The 23,809-nt window shown below is 35.7% G+C and overlaps 1 protein-coding gene across 2 annotated transcripts in view; it reads right to left on the bottom strand.

Moving 5' to 3' along the window:
* LOC149258706 (GYF domain-containing protein) overlaps positions 1-6,556 on the bottom strand; it is an 84,276-nt gene extending 77,720 nt beyond the window's left edge. Inside the window, exons 1-2 of one of the 2 annotated variants that reach the window (XM_089415936.1) lie at positions 6,538-6,556; positions 6,290-6,408 (exon numbers count right to left, since the gene is read on the bottom strand). In XM_089415936.1, coding sequence (XP_089272062.1) covers positions 6,290-6,356 — 67 coding nt within the window. In that variant the 5' untranslated portion in view covers positions 6,357-6,408; positions 6,538-6,556. Of the gene's footprint in view, positions 1-6,289; positions 6,474-6,537 lie in introns of those variants that run through there. The other variant, XR_016256896.1, reaches the window with a different exon arrangement.
* Positions 6,557-23,809: the final 17,253 nt, after the last annotated feature.

Genomic DNA, 23,809 nt, shown 5'->3' with positions numbered 1-23,809 from the left:
TTCGGCAACGATTAGGTTCAGTTTCAATTCAAATTTTTCAATGAAGATAACAATCAGGCTCCATCCTTATAGTTTCCAAGCCCATCATAACATCTTTTATGTTTATTGATGCTGATTTCTTACTATTTTATATCATATTTCATTTTAACTTTAAAATGAAATATGACAAAATAGTAAGAAATCAGCATCATGGACTTGGTCAACGATCATGAGGTTCGACAGACCTCAAAAATTCTTTTAGGTTCGCCGAATTCTGAACCTCTAGGTTGAAGTTCAACAAACGTCGTGACATAATTTATGAGGACCCCCATTACACTTGAGTCAGTAAGAAGCTAGGTATATAGATCAAGTAGCTATATGATATTTCCACTTGAATCCCGTATTTTCTAAAATTTATTGGAAACTAACTTATATATAGCAATTAAACTGATCAACCAAAACTACCACCAGCAAAATTTATTATGGCACTACAACTTGTTTCAGCAACATAGATCACAGATATTTATGAGGACCCCCATTACACTTGAGTCAGTAAGAAGATAGGTATATAGATCAAGTAGCTATATGATATTTCCACTTGAATCCCGTATTTTCTAAAATTTATTGGAAACTAACCTATATATAGCAATTAAACTGATCAACCAAAAGTACCACCAGCAAAAATTATTATGGCACTACAACTTGTTTCAGCAACATAGATAACAGATATTTATCCTTGCCATGGTGGTTCTGTTTGAATATTCTAAAACGGATGAGTTAAGGCACAGATCTACCTTTATATGCACCACTTTCACAGGCAACAGTTTGGGCACACACTTGATTTTACCTCTTTGGGCTTATGTTTTATACCACAAGTTGAGGCCCATGTTAATGAAAATGTTGAGTCTGATCTTTCAACAGGTTGGTAAAACTTCTGCATGCCTATAATAATGGTTAAACAATTTAATGGCATGTCTCCTTCACCCCCCACTTAGATAGAAAGAATTTAAGTGGTTTTCAAGCAGTTGTTACAACAGGCAGCAAAGCTTAAACAAGCAGTATCTTCATAAGTCTTAAATGACACTATTTACTGGCTTCTTTCAAACTACAATTTCCTCATTGGAAAAAAACCGAACAGATATAGCATAATTCCTCAATCTTCCTTCAAAACACTGTCCCAGTTACAAAAGTTGTTTCTTATATGCGAGAATGAGACAAGAGTAACTCATTAAAAGTTAAAAACTTTCTCCGCAGCATTGAGGCAACTTAAACCTCTTCTCATATTAGATATTATTCATCATCCAAATAGTATTTTGAATGCACAATGAAGTTATGAATATTTACTTGAATCCATGTCAAGCCTTGCCACCCCTCCTAAATCAGACAGTTTATCCAACCAGCTATTCATTACTTGTGCTCTTAATTGAAGTAACATTCTCAGATTTTTACTTTCCTTTGTTGTTCCATGATTGCTCGCAAACAAATCTGACAAATTACGTCATATAAGATACTTATTTATAAGTCCCATTAGAGCAGCTGAGTGAAATATTACATGCCATATTCTCAGTGCAAGTATATGGACATTGGTAAAGTTTGAGGAAATGACTGGCAGTCTTAAGATCAATTTCGCACTAGTTTAAACCTTTAAGTTTCTATCAATACAAATAAATGTAAATGTGTGTACCCAACGAAATTTTTGTTCCCCAACTACAGACCAACATTTGATTTGAGTGTTGGCAGGGCAGGGCCTACACATGTCAATTGTGGTAAGAAAATTAAAGAAAAAAGAAAACACTGAAATATATTAACTTGTGTGGTACTTTTAATGTGAGATGCTGCCATATAGAGTAACAGGATACCCAAGCATCCATGTTCTAATTCTCAAGAAGCATCCCTGGGACATACTCAAAGTGTAATGCACTTTTAGAACAGATATCACAAGGCCATCACTCAGATGATTCCTTTGCATTGGTATGTCACAGAAACATATTCATTTCACCCTTACAGAAGAGAACAGCAAGGAAATGTCCCTGCAAAACACTTATTTACATCCATATCTGTTAAAATTGGCAACTAGGGCCAAATTCCACCTTGGGACAGCTCATTTGATGGAGATGATGATTGCATCAGATTCCTCTTTTCAAGAGGTCCAAGATTGATATCAAGATCATCTCATTTGGACAAGCAGAAGCGTGATTTGAATTTATGCCCACACATGTGCAAATTGTTCAGGTTGGCCTCATCATCATGTAGGCTCAAGAAGCCCAATGGATGTGTCTCTTCACCCACAATAATACAAGAGACCTCACACCTCATTTGGCACATTCATCACTCACACATTCTTCTCTCTCGTCATCTGATTGGTTCGTACAGCTATTGGGCAGCTTCTCTCTCTCTCACGTGTGGCAAGGAGGACAAGTTTTCTGGGCAGAATTGCAGATCGAGATTTCAGAGTTCTGTGACAGGTTTGACCAGTGTTGACCGAGGGCTTTTTGACCGAGTTTGACTGTGTTTTTGCGTCAAAAGTTTGATCTTTTTAAACCACATTTCTGGGCACAAAAATCGAAGAATTCTGAACTGTTTGACCAACATTAACTTCAGGGTTGACACAGTTTGACCGCAGAAAAGCTACAGCAGTTTTCTCTCCTTTGACCAAGTTTGACCAAGCTGATTTGGGCTGACTTTGACCTCCTGATCAGGCCGAGTTTGACTGAGGAAGACAGTTGCTTTGAGGATGATTTGCTGCTGTTTTGACCAGCATTGGCTTCCTGGTTAGGACTGCAGTTTGATTGCAGTTGACTGCAGAAATTTACAGGACTGTTTTGACTTTGAATTGGTCAAGTCAATTCGACTTTTGTACTCTCTCTCTCTGCTGAACTTTTGATATAATCTAGTGTCCTCTTGTCTTGGCTTGTCTTCTACATTTTGTTTCATGTTCTATCTTCTTTCACTGTCATATGGAATATATGGATATTTATCTGTCAAAAAAAATTTCTTTCTATACATCTATATATATATATCTATATATATATATATATATATATATATATATTTATATCTGTATCTATCTATCTGTCTGTCTGTTTGTCTGTCCATACACACAAGCACATTCCATCCAAACACCTACTGCATGAACCCTTGATTGTTGATTGTGGAAGTGCTTGAGTGCACAAAGCTTTATGAAATAGCATTGTACATAAAACTAATAACATATACCACTGTTGACACAGTAATAAATAAATGTTGTCAAATTTAGTACACAAGTGCATGCGCTAGTAATTATAAACTATAAATCAGTAATTATATTTATATATTTCAGGATTTACATAAATATCCCCAATACTGCTGTATACATTTAACAAATAAGCAATTCGTCTGTTCACCCATAAAACAACCCTTTGCTTGTTTGCATGTGTGCTCACTATCATGTGGTAATTAAGATACTAATAAGGATCAATATCAAGACAATTATTTGCCATCAGCATGCACTCACACATACATATCAAAGAATTATTTATTGACCACCCATTAGCAAGCCATATTGCTTGCTTTGTGAGTTTTTGCTTACCTGCATGCTGTTGAGCATCATATTATACATGCAACTATCATGCCACCGTTCATATGGTGATCAAGTTAACAAATAAAGAACTATATTATGGCAGTTACTTCAATTTCCATATACATGTATCAATATCTACATCTGTTTCTTCCATGCATCATTATATATATGTGTGTGTGTGTCTGTGTCCATCTAATGACTAACCATAACAAAATTATGTACATTCACATGTATATGTATCTCTCTCTTTCTCTGTAGAGAGAGAGAGAGAGAGAATCCAAGGACCATTCCCTCTTCCAAATACCTATGCCCCTCCCCCACCCAAACCAACCACCTAAAATATCATGGCAGATATTGGCCATGTTGATTCACACTAGAAGGTGTGTGTTTGCATGTGTGCATGTGCATGCATCATAATCCTAAGGCGTTATTGGCCACGTTGATTCATGTTAGAAAGGTGTGTGTTTGCATGCATGCATGTGCATGCATCATAATCCTAAGGCGTTATATTGGAATTTCTATAGCGAAATATGGCAATTTTTCCCTTATTTGAAAACCCTTTTTCCTACTTCTGTTCTTCCTTTTTGTCTTGTTCGTTTTTCCAATTGTTCCTGAAGCTTTATTTTGTCGTGGCCCCAACTTCCTTGTATATGAAGAAAAGGCCTAATAATTCAACCAGACCCAAAAGGAACAAAAACAACACAGAACAATAAGGTTTTCTTTTTTACTGGTATGTTTCGCAGATCAATTATGACAACTTATCATAAATGGGTGAATAGCAACTTGTGCCATTCTAGTATAAAAATATAAGATGCTCCTTCCATGTTCATCAATGAATTCACGAGCATTTCCAATGTTGTTATTTTAGGAGCATCACCGAGATTGGAACAACTATAAAGTTGAGACAGGATTGCAGTCTGCAAATATGCTCTTGAGTCTCTCTATTATATCGGATCCAGCAGTGAATGTATTGACCGGACAGGTTCTAGTCTGGCCCGAATACCAACACAGCTTGTCCATACCATTAGGGTCACCCTGAGCAAAATGACAATATGGCAGAATCTCTTCATGGTGTACTGTTGTAAGTATGTCAAAGTTTCAAATAACTCCACCACAAGAGATTGTTGACTGCATGGTACTCTGATATCGTGTTGGAATGACTTAAATCTTTCTTGCTTGATCCAGACTCCAGAGACAATATAGTTTTATATGGTAATTTTCCAAATTACTAATATAGAAGTTGTTCTATTCAGCAAAGACAAAATATTGAAAACAAAAACAATTTTTTTATCGATTGACCAATGCAAATAGTCAAATCAGTGCTGATACTGATATATGCAAAGAGGTCAAGCCATGAAAGTCAAAAATATGATTAAAATGTTTCATAAACAAACAAAAGCTTGAAGACTATTTGCAACCCTTTGAACTAATAGCCACTGTCAAAGAGGGTTGGCAAAGATCACATTGTAAGTGTTAGAACATTTTCATGCGGACCCATTTAAATTGAATCTTAGTGGCAACTGAACAGGGTGACTAGCAAATATATAAATAACCAATACAATTACATTATGTGAAATGAACTCTTCTAATTGGTAGACCAGAAAAGGATCGTTTGTTACTTTTGAAGAATCTAAGTACAAAATATACATTATGTGCCATCTAAGCTCCAAAGATCCCTAAACAAACTCCATAACGATATTAAGGACTCCATAAGGTTGTGTGAAAGTGATGGAATGCCAACCACTTTTTTTCAAAGGCAAAATACATTGCCTCGTATCATAAAAGTCACCAGCATCGGGGACATCAACTTCGGCTTAAGCTCAAACGATAATTGTAAGTGCCCGATTCCTAAAACCCAGGCGTAAGCATTTGATATTCACATTGCAACTAGGCATCATGGCAGTCAGGTGGTGACCTTGTCGAAATGCATCATACTACCAACTTAATGGACCAATATAAGTCAGCCAGTTTTCTTGTATGGCTATTTTTTCCCAAGACTATGACTGCCTTAAACGCTTATATTTGGCCTCGTTGATAAACGCAACTGATCGACCACACAGCTTGTGCGTTTATAATTATAAATAAATTAGGTCATTTTGATCAGCATAAGATTTATATTAGGGTTTATATCGAAGGCCAGTATATAGAACTGACGGATCCTGAAGAATTCAACGCGTGTCACACACCCAGAAGCTGAAGTTTGCCATGGCAAACTGAATCAGCCACTTGTTTTCAAAAAGCAAGTACATCCACACTCAGCATTAGGGCCCACGTTGCACCCAACCGAAATGCCGGAAGAGGATTCGAAACAACGACCTTGGACTTCCAATTGCTCCCCACAAAGCGCACTCCCGAACCCACAGACAAGAGAGAGAAAACAAAAAATAGATATAGAACAGAGTCCGGCCCTTCTGCAATCTCGAAGTACTGGTCATTAGAATTACATACAACAATATGAAAAACACCGACAATGCTGCGAATCGAACCTTCAACAAGAATCTCGTCAAGATGCTATGAAACAAAACGAAAGCAAAATGGATATCTTGAGCGGATATGCAGCCCAATGCAACTAAAATCCACGGCCGTGATTCATCGGACAAAAAATCGATAACACGGTCGAGGCCGACGAAATCGGACGTGTCATGAACCTTAAAAAATGCATGCTCCGACTACGAAACCCTAGTAGATAGATTTACGAGAAATTAAAATAAATGGGAAAGCTTGAATGGTGAAATAGAAGAAATGGTTCACCTCTGGTCTTGAAGGACTCCATGCGATGCAGTGTAGTCGCAGAAAGCTCGGTTTTGCTGTCGGCCATGATCTTCTCGGTCTTCGTAAGAGAGGTTCGCACAGCAGTGGACGCCAAAACCCTTGAAACAACAAAGCGCAGAAAAGAGCTGAATGTGGATGAGGGTAATAGATAGATTGTAATATGCATAGGAAGGTTTTCATGAAATCTATTTTACAAGGTTTAAAAAATAAATAAAAAATACACATACCATTGTCTATCTGAGTCCTCATTTAGCCAAGCAACTTTGTTGTATCCTTTACTTTAGGATGGCTGAGGGTGTGAGTAGCCATGGGTGAGTCCAACAAGGTCAAATTAAAATGGTTGGGTCTTGAAAGGTGTCACTAGGTGCATCTATGTCACTTGAATAAAGTTTGAAATCTATTTTACCAGGTTTAAAAAATAAATAAAAAATACACATACCATTGTCTATCTGAGTCCTCATTTAGCCAAGCAACTTTGTTGTATCCTTTTGTTGTATCCTTTACTTTAGAATGGCTGAGGGTGTGAGTAAGCCATGGGTGAGTCCAACAAGTTCAAATTAAAATAGTTGGGTCTTGAAAGGTGTCACTAGGTGCATCTATGTCACTTGAATAAAGTTAAAGATAATGGATTTGACATTATAGTGTGTTTTTTAATAACATTTAAATGGGTGTGGTAAAATAAAATATAAAGAATTTATCCTCCTTAGTCACAAGACAACATAACTCTAGGGGAAAAGATTTTATGAAGTGCCTAAAACATTATTTTTTTGTTTTCGTTTTTGGAATATCAATGGAAAGGAAAGATAATGATAACTTTTTGTTTTAATTCATGTTAAAATAAAATAATTTTCTAGCTTTTGAAGTTTTGATATTTCGCTTACTCGAAAGACCAGATTTGTTTAATTTAGAAGATTTTCTAATAGGGTTCAAGTCTTCCTTTAAAGATACATCACTAAGTTTTGTTTAATTTAGAAGATTTTCTAATAGGTTTTAAGTCTTTTTCTTAAAGATACAACATTTGTAATTTGATGTTTTTTTAAAATATATTGAAATTGGAAAATAATATTTTATTATTAAACAATTTTGTAGTTTTCTAAATATTAACTATTGTTTGATATATTTTTTTATTATTAGATTTGGACAATTTCAAGAGTTGTTAATTTAAGTTTTCCTTCCCACGAGGAAGATGGATTGACTATTATGATGTTTCCTTTAAAGGTTACATGCATCTAGCCAAGTTTTGTGAAATCTTTAAGAATAATGAAGAGGGTACAAAAGAGAGTTGCAAATAGGTTTAAAGTGATTTTTAAAAATGGATTAAATGTAATTTTTTATGGTTTTTTAAATTGAACATGTATCTAATTAAGGTTAGTGGAATCTTCTAGAACCATGAGGAGTATCATTTTAACATTATACAAACTCTGATATAAAAAGAGGTCAATGGTTGCCTCTCTTTCTTGGATATTCTTATTTCTAAGAATAAGGACGGCTCTCTCTCCCACTCTGTGTTCCGAAAGAAAACGCATATTGAGCAGTATCTTCATGCCGATTCCCATCATTTCCCGGCTCAGAAGATGGGTGTTCTTAACACCCTCGCTACTCATGCCCTTAAGAATTCGGATAATGAAAGCTTGGATAAGGAGAGATCCCATCTCCTTGATGTCTTTGTGGATAATGGATATAGTAGGCGCCTTGGTCGGAAGGCTTTCCTTAAAGCCTCTAGAAATGTGTTAATTAAGAAAGAACCAAAGGAGCGACGACTAGGTGTCCATCTTCCCTATGTCCAGGGAACCACGGACAAGATTGCTCGGATCCTTAAGAGGTTTGATATTCCCTCAACCTTCAGGCCCCTCAGCACCATTCGTTATTCCCTCCGATCGGTGAAAGATCCTGTTGACCCTAAAGACATGAAGGGTGTGTATTTGATCCCTTGTTCTTGTGGGACACCCTATATCAGGGAAACAGGGCGCTCCATCCATCAAAGAATTTGCGAACATGCAGCTGACCTGAGATATGGGAGAACCAAGTCATCAGCATTAGCAAAGCATGTGGATAAGACCAAGCATCAAGTGTGTATAGAGGAGGCCAAGGTTGTTGCCAAAGTTGCTCAGTTCCATCATCGTAAATTCATGGAAGCTATTGAAATTGAAAGAAGGCCTAACAATCTCAACAAAGATGACGGCTGGAAGATTAGTAGATGTTGGACCCCTGCCCTTTCGTCTTAGTGTTTCTTCCCCTCCCCCCCCACTTTTTATCTTTTGCGCTTTCGTCGTTCCCCCTGGTGCCTTCCTTTCTTCCTTTTCCTCCTTGATCTTTGGTTTTCTATTGGATTTTTTTCCAATCCTTCGCCTTCTTTGTTTCTACGTCGCTCTTCCCGTTTAATTTTTTTCCTAATTGATATTAGTAAATATAATCTTAACTAATATATATATATATATATATTTATTTATTTATTTATTTATTGATGTTTTATTATTACTATTATTATTCCCTTTTTTATATTTATATATATATATATGTGTTAATTTTTTTATTTTTTTTAATTAATAAATAATTTACAAGTAAATTACCTTTTTATACCAACCATTAAATTATTATTTATTTATATATTTATGATATATTTTATACATATCATACCTAATATTAATTTATATACAAATAAATTAACTTTTTAAACTACTATCATTTATATATAATAACCTAATATTATTATAATTATATATATATAATTTAATAATAAAAATAAATTTTTAACTTTTTAAACTAACTTAGTTCATAATAAAATAATATAATAATAATTTAATTATTTAATAAACAAATAAATTAACTTTTTAACTAACCTAATATTATTTTATTTTAATATCAAAATATTATTATTTTAATTTAATAATTATATAATATAATATATATGTAATAATTAATTTAAAATAACTAATTCCATTGAATAATGTTTTGATGTTCAATAACATTTGTAAGCTAGCTTTAATTTAGGCTTAAGATTATAAATAATCAATAATAAATAAATAACATAGATAATAATAAATAAAATTTAAAATATAACAAATAGTAATTTAACTAGCTTTTTATTCTAACCTGGTATTTATTTATATATTTTTATTAACTTCCTATACCTTCTTTTATCAACAGTGAAATATTATTATTTTAAATTAAATAATATATATATATATATATATATATAAGTAATAATTTAAAGAAATGAATTTTTTTTAAAAACTAACTATTAATCTATTTTATTTATTTTTACCTAATTTAGCTTGGTTCCATAAATAAAATAATAAAAAATAATAATAATAATAAATTAATAAATGAAAATTTGACCTGGGTCCTAGAGTCAAAAATTAGCCGTTAATCTTTTGTAGTCGTTGGAGTCTCTGCTTAGACTATTTAACATGCTAGACTGGATCTGTTTCTTCAACTTGTCCTGACGATGAACCATAGTAGTTGGTTCGAAACGCGTCGACAAAGGTCTTTCTATATGTGATTTACGCCGAAATTCTTCTTATAATTATACAAACTTATAGATAATAAGACAATTAATCAAATTAAAATGGAAACCATGGCTATAGGCATAATAGAATCCTTGAACTTGGGCTTTAATTGGATTGATCATTCTCTCATTATTAGACAATATTTGGACAATTTCAAGAGTTGCCAATATAGGTTCTCCCTCCCACTAGGAAGATGGATTGACTATTATGATGTTTCCTTTAAAGGTGACGTGCATCTATCCAAGTTTTGTGAAATTTTTAAGAATAATGAAGATGGGCACTAAAGAGAGTTGCAAATAAATTTGGAGTGATTTCTAAAAAATGGATGAAATGTATTTTTTTATGTTTTTTTAAATGGAACATGCATCTAATTATGGCTAATGGAATATTCTAGAACCATGAGGAGTATCATTTTAACGCTATACAAACTTATAGATAATAAGACAATTAATCAAATTGAAATGGAAACCATGGCTATAGGCATAATAGAATCCTTGAACCTGAGCTTTAATAAAATAATATCGAAGGTGAATCAAAATTGCTAAATGGATGGGAAAAATCGTCATTGTTATTGGGAAATGACCAGTCAATTAATATGGATCAACCATGCCACAATATTAATTTCTTCATGGTTGAACTTATTAAAGGAACCATTGCCCAAGTAATTTGATGGTTTGCCAACATGGCAACTATTGTCAAGGGAGATAGATGCATGCTTCTAAACAATTCCATCCATGAAAAGAAAATGATGAGAAATGGGCACTTGTGAACCTCTTGACTCCAAACTATGGCCCCTCCTCAACATTGGGCACCCCCTCTCATGCTCAAGTAATGATCTATTGTCAAACTTTAATCATGTATCAAGGCTGGTTTGCAATGACTCTCAATTTGTGCATTGTTTTTTAGTTGGTGGCTAAACAAGTAGAAATGCATGGCTTGATTGCACCAATTCGAAGAAACCAAGTTGGTTGTAATGGAAGAGTACAAAAAGGACCCAATCATTGTAAATAACGAGATGACTAAGCAAAAGCTTGTATGGTTCAAGTAATTAACTGTGCATGGACTATTTATAGCCTTGCAAGGACCTAACAATTATTTGTAAATACTTAGGAACCAAGATAATGTGACAAAGTGTGTCAATGACTTAAGGATGTAAGTTTATGATTGCACATGACTAAACAATGAAAATGATAGTGGACAATCCATAGGTATATAACAAACTATAACACTAAATTGCTTAATAATGCATTTAATGTCAATACAAATGTGTGAGTTGGAGATAACGGTTGATCAAAGTTATGTATGATATCTGATTTAAGCCACAATAATAACTATGTAAAGCTTGATCTTATTAAAGAACATAGTTGTGAAAAACATTGTAGTTATTTGCAAATAAATAGATACATATTTATGTAGGGTGGAGTTATAACGTTCCATTGTTTTGGTCATTAAACGATCAACCTCAGACACAAGAAAGGAGGAGATAGGAACCCTCAAACTAGGAAACTAGACAATTAGGCACACTTTTATCAGCCTTACTTGATTATTAGTATTGCTCTAGACCTAGTCAACTTTAACCACTTCGAATGGTTGTTGCATTAAATATCTCAACTACAATATTGTTAGTGTGTCTCGAGGAATTAAACTTAGAGTGCCATGTTCATTTAGATGTTAACTTCTCATTAGTGTCGATGCCATGTGACTAGATGTTGATGAAGGGTCGATAGTTGGGTGCATTGTAGATCAAAGTTTGGTCATGTAAATAAGAAAGCATGACAAGAGGCAAGCATTAGTAGCATGCAAGGACTTAAGCATGGTGAGACCCAAGAAGAATTGATTGTGCATTAATTTTTGCATGCTCGAGTTAGAAAGGAACACAGTGCAAAGTAAAAGTATGATTAAGGACATATCAAATATGGCATACCATCAACGCTCTCTCTAATTTATTATGCACATAGGGGGGGATTTGGTTGTATGATCCTCGATGGCATTCATGTCATTACTTGACCTACACCTCGCTCTTGGAGTAAATGTTGCATCACCTTCATATTCTCAAAATGATCATACTTTGTCTCTTTGATTTTCTTATTACTTGTTTAGTTTAATTTGATTACTACCTTTAAGAATGCAACATTCTTATATCATGGCAATAGAGTTAGCTTAAGAAGTTAAGATTTTGTAAATGCAAGATAAGACAAACTTAGTAAACCATAACATACTCAATATTTACCAATTTATTTCCTTGCCAAAGCTAATGACACAACTCGTGTGACCACTATAATTACTTCTATAGATGTAAAGTATCAAATGAGAGCATCCAAACCTATATTGCCCAACTATAAGGATACATTCAATAATGGGTGAATTGGTAGTTAAATAGTAAAACAATTTGAATATAGGGCAAGGGGTTCCTTTAGTGCACACCAAAGGTCTTGATATTGATCACCCATGGCAAAAGGATGAAGAAATCAAGGATAAAGTATTCAATTACAAACAACATAGTTAATGACATATATTGTCGCTAACCTCCAGTGATTATAAAATGTGAAACTATGGTTGAACCTAAGATTTCAACTATGGTAAAGTGAAAATTTCAGGATTCCTCTAGTTAACTATAATGAAGACTCTAAAGCTACACCATTATGATATAGTTTGGACGTTAACCTCTCATTAGTGTTGGTGCCATATGGATTAGATGTTGATGAAGGGTAATGATGGGATGCATCATAGATCAAAGTGTGGTCAGTCACGTATGAAAGTGTGATAAGGGGTAAGCATCAGTGGCATGTAAGAACTTGAGCATGGTGAGACCTAAAAAGAATTGAGTGTGCACTATTTTTGTCATTGTCAAGGTATAAAGAAGTATGGTGTAGAGTTAAAACATGCTTAAGTACAAATCAAATATGGTACAACATCAATGCCCTTTATAATTATTATGCATATAGGGGGGAATTTTGGTTGCATAATCATCGATAATGTTCATGTCATTACTCAAGCCAAGCCTCCTCACACCTCGCTACTGCAGTAAATGTTGCATCACCTTCTTATTCTCAAATTTATCATGTTTTGTCTCCTTTGTCTTTCTTGTTGTTTTTTTAATTTGTTTACAGCCTCTAGGGATGGCATCATTCTTAGAGCATGGGAGGAAAGTTAGCTTGAGAACCTAAGCTTTAGTAGATGCATGAAAGAACCAATGTAGAAAACCATTCCACACACAATACTTGTTAATTTCTTGGCTTGGCAAAGGCCAATGAGAAAACCCACATGACCATGAAAATTACTTATGCACATGTGATCGTGTTATGAAACCAACTCACAAAAAGATTGAAAAGATAGATCATGACTTCAAAGTCAGCCTCTTCGAGGGGGCAACCTCCTTTACATTACACAAATGAACAATTCTTGGATGATACAAATGACAAGCCATCCTTTCTATATATAGGAGTCTAAGGGGTCACAATATAATCAAAGCCGACATAACAATAATAATGTAAGGGCACAATAATAACAGTAGTGGGCTTCTATGGGGCACAATAATAGCAATATGGGGACAACATGGGCACAACAATAAGAATAAGTGGTACAATGACAATAATAATAAGGGAATACACTAGTATTATAGGGACCTAACATGCCCCTCTCCTTTAAAAAAAGTGTTGAGTAGGTATGGATGCTTCCGTATAAAATTCTCATCCCCCCGTGTAGAATCTTCGGCGGGTAAGTTCTTCCACTTGATGAGATACTCTGAAATTGATCGATTTCGCAGTTGTCGAGTTCTTGTTTCTGTGACTGCTTCAAGTTCTAATATGAGTTTTCCTTCCTCATCAAGCTCTGACAATATTGTTTGAACTAGGAGCCTGTTACCTATAACGTTCTTTAAGCATGAAACATGGAAAACTAGGTGCACTCGGGAAGATGCATGAAGTTCCAATTTGTATGTCATAGTACCAATCTTTTGCAACACCTTGTACAGGACATAATACTTTGGTGATAATTTATTATCCTTCTTAGCTTGCTTGAGGGACATTTGTTTGTATGGTTGTAGCCGTAGAAATACCCAGTCACTTACATCAAAGCTTCTTTCGCTGCGATGTTGATATGCATGTTGTTTCATTCTATTATGTGCCAAAGTGAGGTTATCCTTTAAAAGTTGGAGAGCTTTTTGTTAATGCTCGATGTGATCTTCCACTACTTGAACCTTAGAATTTTCTCTTAAATATGATGTGATAGACGGTGGATGACATCCATAAAGAGCCATGAAAAAAAAATTAACTTAAATAGATTACAGCAAAACACACATAAAAACCAGACAAATAGATAAATCACATATAAAAATTAGACACAAAATATGGGCGGAAAAAGGCTGAAGCCTCATGCTTCTCTCACATTACACATTATTCATCAAATAATTGAATATAGTGTTACAAATAAATAGATGAGAGATAGTGTTCTCAAGATAGTGCGTTCTATCTTAGACACCTTTGGTTGAGATAATTTCTCCTTTGGTTGAGATAATTTCTCACCAGACACACACCAATATAGGAGTTACCTAAACTAACTCCTATCTTAGAGGAACAACCCAAGAGTTAGGCACAAATTCCTAACTTGGAATATTTAATTAATTTATTTATTTTTGGATTTATTATTGTTTTATGAGAGAGGCTAACATTCCCCCCTTCAATGATAAATCCAAAATAAGAACGAGGAACCATCTTCCAAGTTCTCATGTTGATCCTCAAAAACATTGCCTGAAAAAACCGCCAAATCTGGATGCTGAACAAACCACAAAATGAAGAGACTGAGTCAGCTGCATGACTGATTCATCTCAGAGGGACGCTTGACAACTCCATCATGTGCCAAGCCGCAAAAGGATCCAACTGTCCTTTGCTTGAAAACAGCATCCGGTGTCCACTGACACAATTTGATGAACGCCCACTGGCGTGTTTGCTGATGATGATTGCCCACTGGCTGAAGATGTCGAAAAACAACTCAATGTTGCTTTTGCTATGATGAAAGCTGCTCACTGCTGCTTTGGTTGTCGATCGCCCATTGGCGAATTTGCTGATGCTCACTGCTGATGACAAATGCCCACTGGCTACTTCGCTGATGTTGACGAGACTTTCAGTCTCACAACCACTTGTCAATTTCATTGACAGTATGGAAGGAAGTGTTATACCACCATTCAACCAGAGGCAACCATTTGACCCATTGTGTCTGTTTATCATATACAAAGCAACAGAGATATCCTTCCAAACATTTTTTCAATATCACAGTTTGCCCATCAAATTGAGGATGATAAGATGAGCTATGAGCTAACTGAATACCGAGACAAGAAAATAATTCTATCCAAAATTTTCCAGTGAAAATAGGATCTTTGTCACTTACAATAATCTTTGGGTTTCCATGTAGCTTTTGAATTGTTTCCATAAATGCAGTAGCAACTGTATTGGCTTTAAATGGATGAGATAATGCACAAAAGTGTGCATACTTGATTAGTTTATCAACTACCACTGTGATGACACTCTTTCCTTCGGACTTGGTTAAACTTGTGATAAAATCCATTGAAACCTCCTCCAAACGTCGACTTGAAATGGATAAAGGTTGTAATAGACATGGGGTATTAATTGTCTCAACTTTATTTTGTTGGAAAACCAAACATTCTGCCATAAACTTTTGAATATCAGATTTAAGGTCATCCCAAAAAAATTCCTTCTTAACCTTGTGGTAAGTTTTTAAAAATCTTGAATGCCCTCCTAAGGGAGATGTGTGCAATTCCCTAAGAATCTTTTGTTTGAGTTGGGAATTCTTACAGAGCTATAAGCGATCTTTGTACCATAACGAATCATTTTTCCAACTAAATGTATTATATGTACTGGGATCTTGCTACAAATTCTGAATGAGTGCCCACGCTTCTTCGTCATTCTTCCATTCATCCCTTGCTTCATTTATCCAATCTAGTTGGATAATAGAAATGGCACAAAGAAATGTTTCCACATCCTCATCGTTTCTTGAGAGTGCATCTGCAACAACATTTTGCTTCCCTTTTTTGTACATGATTTCAAAGTCATAACCCAACATCTTTGTGATCCATTTTTGCTACTCTTCTAAAGATAATATTTGTTCTAAAATGTATTTAAGACTCTCGTGATCTGTTTTTACCTTGAAGTGTCTTCCCATTAAGTAAGGTCGTCATTTCTTAAGTGCATGTAGTATTGCCAACATTTCCTTCTCATAAATAGCTTTGTGTAAATATTTTCCTTTGATTGAACGACTTTCGAAAGCAATGGTTCTTTCTTCTTGCATTAAAACAACACCAATTCCATTTCTCGAGGCATCACATTCCACAATAAAGGCTTTTGTGAAGTTTGGCATAACTAAGACCGGTGCTTGGAACATTGGCTCTTTAAGATGTTCAAATGCCTTCATTGCTTTTGGAGTCCAAGAAAATGCATCTTTCTCCAGTAATGTTGTTAGAGGTGCCGCTATTCTCCCATAATTCTTAACAAACTTGCGATAATACCCTGTCAACTCGAGAAATCCTCACAGATGCTTTATGGATGTGGGGATTTTTCATTCCTTAATGGCTTTAATTTTGCTAGGGTCTACCTTAACACCTTCGCGTGATACAATATGACCCAAATATTCCACCTCTTGTACTCCAAAGAAACATTTGGAGGTTTTTGCATATAATTGTTTATCCTCCAATAGTTTGAGCACTCAGTCCACATGTTGAACATGATCCTTCCAAGACTCATTGTAGATTATTATATCATCAAAAAATACTAACACAATTTTTCTAAGGAAGGGTTTGAAAATGGAATTCATCAAACCTTGAAATGTAGAAGGTGCATTCATAAGGCCAAAAGGCATGGCCAAAATTCATAATGACCCTCATGAGTTATAAATGTTGTTTTAGAAATGTCTTCCGTCTTCATTCTGATTTGATGATATCTTGAACGAAGGTCTAACTTGGTGAAGTAAATTGCTCCATGCAATTCATCCAATAATTCATCAATGACGGGAATGGGGAATTTATCTTTAATAGTGAGCTTGTTGAGCTCCCTATAATCTGGACACATGCGTCATGATCCATCCTTCTTGTGAACCAATACTCCTAGAGCAGAGAAAGAACTTTGACTAGGTTGAATTATACCAACCTCTAGCATTTCTGCAACCATACGTTCAATTTCACTCTTTTAGGCATAAGGATATCTATAAGGCCTGATGTTTGGAGGAACACTTCCTGGAATCAAATGAATAACATGATCATGATCATGAACAAGTGGGAGGCCTTTGGGAGTCTCAAATACCTTGGAATGATTGTCCAAGACTTTTTGGAGATCTTGAGAAATAGATGATTCCAATGTGGGAACCTCTAGCGAACATTATTGTACAATTAAGCCTCGTTTTTCTTTCTTTAGAAGCTTTGTCATGTCGTTAGAGCTCATTATATTTCTTGGTTTCCCTGTGATACCCCTTAATTCAACTTCCTTTCCTTGCAAAACAAATTTCAAGAAAAGTTATTGAAAATTAAAAGTTATCATACCGAAAGGTTGTAGCCATTGGACTCCTAGTACAACATGAGCACCACCCATTGGGATGAAAAACATTGGACTATTCACAACATATTCTCCCATGGATAGCTTGATATTATGGCGCTTTCCAGAGCAATTTATGGTTCCTCCATTTGCAACCATCACTTGACACTCTGGTGCTGGATATAGGAAGTAATTCAATTCCTTGGCTATCTTACAATGAATAAAATTATGGGTACTACCCAAATCAATCAACACTATTACCTTTTTCTTCTTGATATGTACTTCTATCTTGATAGTTTGAGGAGTGGTAATTATGACCAATGCATTACAAGATATGGTTAGATCCATTTCTTCTTTCTCTAGGGTTTGTTCCTTGTGTGTATCCTCTTCTTTTGATGTTTCTTGTTCCTTTTCTTCCTCCTATTCACAATCTATGAAAAATAATTTCTTCTCAACACACTTATGACCTTTAGTGTATTTGCTATCACAACTGTAACAAAGCATTTTTGCTCTTTTTTCTTCCAATTTTTGTGGTGCCAACCTTGTAGGTTGTGGAAGGCTAGGAGCAACAACACTTCCATATTTATAGTTGTGAGTGGTAGGCTTCCTTGTTGCCATAATTTTGCTTTCTTTTTTTCTTGCCAACCTGAATGTCTTCTAAAATGAATCAGGTTCCCAAAGACGAACCTCATGTTGGATGTTATCCTTTAAAGTCCCTATGAACACATCAATCCTATGCTCCTATGGAATATCTCTTACCCTTATATTCAATTTTTGGAAGTCCTCAATGTGCTCCACCATTGAACCCTTTTGTTTGAGATTTATCAATTGGCTAAAAAAGGTGTTGCTTTTTGTATCCTCACAATGTGCTACATTTATTCCACAAAAAATTCCCAAGTGATAATTTATTTACGATAGCAAAGCCATCGATACCATACAAACTGATTGGGTTCCAAATATAAAGTTGCAATGCGTACCTTTTGTGTGCTTTGCACATTATGGAGATCGAAATGTTGCTCCATCTGTAGTATCCATGTTACGGGATCCTTGCCATCAAACTTCCTCATATCGATCATTGGAACATGGTGGGTCTTCAATCCAATATTAGATTCTATGAAATCACGACTAACATTTTTTTTGTTCTCATCACGAGTTTCCTTTACTACCCTTTCGCCATTAGTAAGAATTTCTTGTAGCAACTTTGTCAAATATATCTTCAAATCTTCCATGTTGCCTTTAATTTTTGATTCTATACCAACCATCTTAGCTTCAGTTACTTTTTGTGAGAGCGAAATTTGTTGCACTTGGTCTCCTAATTTTGATATATCATGTTGCATTTCTTCCTCTTCTTCATGTGTCATAGTAGGGATTTCAGGTTGCTTACTAGGTGTTTCCATTTTCTTTCTTCGGGTCATCAATGAATAATAATTATGCTTCACAAAGCCCTTTGAATCACTTCAAACTACTTTCTCAAACAAGGCTTATGCAAATTTATATAAAAAAAAAAAACTACACATTTTTTTCCCGCTTTGTATGAGCTCAATCTTGAAATGCCTATAACTTTGTAATTTCGGATCTCCAAGTTATTAAATTTCGTCTTGTCATAGCCCTTTGAGTCTTCTTTCCAACCCTGCAAGTCTAATTTCAATTGGATTCCTGAAGAAATAGTTATGCCCAATCTTCCGCGATGACCTAATTATAGACTAGTTCAGTAGAGCGAACTTGTACGACGTGCCACGTGTCTCTGTTTTTACCTTAGGTTCTAAAAACAATACCCAACAAACTAAAGTTTGTCTGATTTTTGTCACTTTTTACAAAACTTGAATCATGTTAGAGTCAGTATTTGCATACTTCCATCAGTGATCAAAATCCCTCTTTTATATCATATTAGTGTCTCATTAATTTTTTTGCATTCCACTTAGGTCATCATGCAAAAATTTACTCACTGATGGTAGCCCAAAATCCAAAATCACTTTCCCCTCTCAAAAATTTGTATTTTCTGGCCCACGTTCATGTGTCTTGCTGACCATCCATTGACCACGAAGGCTTATTTCATCATGTTTTGTATCAGTCAAATTCACCTGAAATTCAATCATTTAAGGTTCCATTAGGTCACCTAGGTTTTATTTTCCTAAGGTCCAATAAATCACCATCTCACTGCATAAGGTCAGCAAAATATGAGAGTGAAGAAAATAATAATAATATTATTATTATTATTTATTTATTTATTTTATTTATTTTTTATTTTTTTTTTTTTTTTTTTTTTTTCAGTTAGATAAAGGTTTACAAGCATGTAACCATGGTTATTTAAAGCCCCAAATTTGATTTCAAAAGGGAATTTATTCCAATTTGTAATTTTTACTTCAAAATAGATGTAATAATTATTTTTTTTCATCTATGTAATTTTATGTCTATTACATGTAATAAGTCACTATTTCAGCTATATACTCAATTCCATTTGCCAATAGTGTCCAAACAAAGGTCATCGAGATTGCCAAAAGCATCATGCACCTATTAAAAGAAAAAAGGGTCAGAAAGTCAAAAGAAAAGCATTAGTGTGAAAGTTTGAAAAGTGACATGAAACATTACAAAGTGGGTGTGCAACTCATAAATCAAACTCATTCAAGTATAAAAGGTCTCAAGACATCTACGCAAACTCCATTTGCACTCCTACACTTTCAAACCTCCTCACCAAAAGAAGATTTTCGAATTTGAGGCGAAATTGGGAAAAATAGAGCCAGAGGGTGCATTTAGACAAGGAAGGGCGCGTTTCACTAGGTCACTGCGTGTTTGCCAAAGATTTCAGTGCATTTTTAAATGGTGCAACGGTCCTGTAGCTTAAGGGCGCGTTTGACCGGGTCACTACATGTTTGCCTGGGAGGACCAAAAACATGCTAGAATGTCCTTCATCACCACCAAACTTCGAAATTCATCATCACACACTTCAGTAAATGAGGTAGGTGGGAAAATATATTCAACCCTCCCCTCCATTGTTGATCTACATAGGGTTTCTTAGTCTTTGCTGTCATTTCTAAACTCAAAACCCTAGTAACATATTTCACTCTCAAATCACATTTCTTAGCATTTCGTTACCACTTCTATCACTTAAATACTATCCACTATCACCTCCCTCATACCACACATCCCCATCCCCTCCTCATCATATCTCCTTACATCATTCCATATTTCCCACACCTACAGTCCATTTTATCATCTCCCTAGGGTTTTGACAGTAATAACTCATGGCAGAAGAAGAGAACAAAAGTCAAAGTGAGGAAGAAAGACAAGAGAGGAGGCAATATAAAAAAGGAGGAAGAATTATCAGACATGAGCCAACCAATACCAGAGTACTCATGGCATCTCCCATCACTGTGGCAAGCTTTAAACATATGGGTTGTTTTGATTTTTGTGAGGAAGTGGAAAGGATCCTGCATCATCCTGAGTTGACCAGATTATTCATCACCAACCTCCATGACAACCAGGCAACCCTTGCTAGTGTCACCTTCGCCATACCTCCTGCTATTATATCAGCTGCAACTGGGATCCCAAATATTAGAGAAAAATGGTTTAAACAAGGAGAATTGGATCATTACTATTATGAGCCATATCTTAAACCAAGCTACAAGAATAAGAGAAATAGGATTTTTCCTTCTCTTATCTCCTATATAGATATGTTCCCATGATGAAAATCATCATGAAGTACTTCACATGTGACCGTAGGTTTTCTAGACTCTATACTTGTCATATTCGGTTACTCATGCATTTCACAAGAGTCAATATGCTCAATCTACCCCACTATCTTTACAGGGACATTGACAAAAGATGTCATTCATTGTCCGAAGAAAGGATTATGATCATCAATTGGATAACATCTTTCACCACTCTCTCATCAAGATGATAGTCCTACACCATCTTGATCAACTTAACATTGCATGGCACACTTTCACATCTAATGAGATTTTCATAGTCCCACCTATTCAGCATGGCCAAGAAGCACCTTCATCTTCTCACCCATCCACCTCCATTCCTCCACCTCAGTCCATACATCATCCATCTTCATCTGATGAGTCAGCCACACCATCACCTCCATCATCACCATTTCATGAGCCTATTCATTGACCTGGCATGGATGAAGGCAATGGGCAAGAGCATATTGATCATGGTGAGAGGAGCAAGCCCAAAGAGGTTGGTTTAGGTACCTTGGCACACACCTATCAGAGAGGGCATAGGAAAGTGTTTGCCCCACTGATTGTGGGAGGGGCCTTGCCTTCTTCATCGGCAAAGCAAGTATAGAAGGGTAAGGAAAAGGTTAAAGAGGCAGAGATCCAACATCAGGAGGAAGACCTCCATGAGATAGAGCATGATTTTCAGTTAGTTGACTCAGATGGGCATGATGACATTGAAAGCACAACTATTGTCATCAAGGAGAAGAATGAACTCGTAGGAGAGCTCCAGGTAAACTTTCAAAAGGCCAAATACATTATTTCCTACTATGAGCAGGAGAACAGACAGTTTGAGGTCAAACATGAGCTTATGGAGACTTAGTCAAAAAATCAAAGAGAGAGGCTGAAAAGGCTAAGGCCTTACTTGATGAGGCATGTGGACAATATGGTGAACATCTTGATGAACAGGTATCGAGAAGAAGACCAAGGAATAGAGGCCTAAAGAGAGCTTTGGAGCTAGAAAGGCAAAGGGAGGCAGAACTAGCCAATGAGCTCACCTTGAAAGAGCAATTTGCCAAAATAGTAAATGAGAACTGGGAAATTAGCTCGAGAGGGTAATGGTCATCTTGAGAGCCTCTTAGACAAGGCCAACAGGGATGTTGAGATTCAGAGAAGGATGGAAAAGTACTATGCCATAAGAAACAAAATTGCAAGGGCCAAACTCAAAAGAGCTCATGCAAAAATTGAAGCCTTGACCAAGAAAGAGGAGGAAAAGAGGCTAGATATTCTTACCGAGGCATCACTCCATGCCTCAAACATATGACCAGCTATCAACCCACAAATTTTGACCACTTTTGAACAAATTTTGCAAGTCATGATTTTTTGTGTGTTTTTGAAGTATTTTTAGCATAGTGAAACGGTCAAATGCGCAACACCTTGGATGCTGCGCTCTTTTTTGGAGCATCCAATGAGAAAATGGTCAGCATTTTTGGATTCAGAGTAATGAGGACATGCACCCTATGCATTTTCTAAGCATTTGGAGGAAAATTGGTCAGCCAAAAGGGTAAAAAACCATTAAAAAACCACCTTTCTGCCTCTTTTTTTGGCCTGGTTGCTGTGCGTTTAGTAGTCTTGGGAGATTGGAATTTTGATAGGGAGAATTACCTCCAAATGGAAAATGAAGGCATATTTGTAAAGTAGACTCGAAGGGCTTTCCAACGAGCTATCTTGGAGCAAATGTGGACACCGGGAAGGCATCCAAAAGCAGCCCTGAAGTTGAAGGGCGCATTTGACAGTTCAAGGGCATGTTCGACAACCTTCTACATTTTTCACTGTTTCACTCTAAACTCACTTTCACCTAAGCGGAATTGATGTTTTACCCATGTAATTGATAAATATGATGTAATTATTATGTTTTTTTATTGTTATCTAGGGTGAATACACCAGTCAAATGGCCTACATGGCATGTAATGAATCAGTTTGCTAGAGTTAGGGATGAGTCACTTTGACCACCCTACACTCTAGCTATCAGTTCAGTTTTTCTTGCAACTGCTCCTCCTCTTATGGATTCGACCCCCGAGGCTAGGATGAGTTGTTTTGAGGCCTATATTATGTATTTTCTTAGTCATTTCACAGGTTGGAAATTAGTTGGAAGTTTGGCTATTGATCAGAGGCACTAGTGTAACCAGTATTTGGCAGAAATTAATGAATGAGTTGCAGCTATTTTGGTGGAATACCTGTGGTATGGAATTTTGACATAGTTTCCCCTTATGTTGCATATGTTTGAATGTTTTGTACTCCCATATTTCATTTCACTTCTATGATATGTTGATTGGTTTTGTACTCCCATATTGCATTTCACTTTTATGATATGTTGATTTTCAAGTTGATATGCAGAATACATTTTATATGCTCTGTTTTGGGGAAATATACATAGTTTGTGCATTTTCTTCAATTTAGAAAGAATACATGCTTGTCTTTATCTTTCTAACACCTCACTGGTATTATCCATCTCACTTCATAGCCTTAAAGTGTTTAAGTGCCTACCTACCTTTCTCCATCAGATGTCTGCAATCATACCCTCATTTGCCTTGACCTAGTCTTTTTGGCCTAATCCTATTCGAACAACCCAACCCAAAAATCAAATTAAACAACCCCTGCACTTTACATCTAGCCTAAAACCCTAACCTATCCAACCCTCCTGGCTGTGATCCTTTGGAGAGAGCCCTCTCCGCCTTGGTAGGGCTAGCTACCAAGCTAAAAGATTAGTATGTGGTTACCTCAGCTAGA

Source organism: Pinus tabuliformis, chromosome 6, assembly GCF_031772625.1.
Source record: "Pinus tabuliformis cultivar Carrire ecotype Pingquan chromosome 6, CPIR1, whole genome shotgun sequence".
Taxonomy (NCBI): domain Eukaryota; kingdom Viridiplantae; phylum Streptophyta; class Pinopsida; order Pinales; family Pinaceae; genus Pinus; species Pinus tabuliformis.
This window is presented reverse-complemented; position numbering and strand designations above follow the sequence as displayed.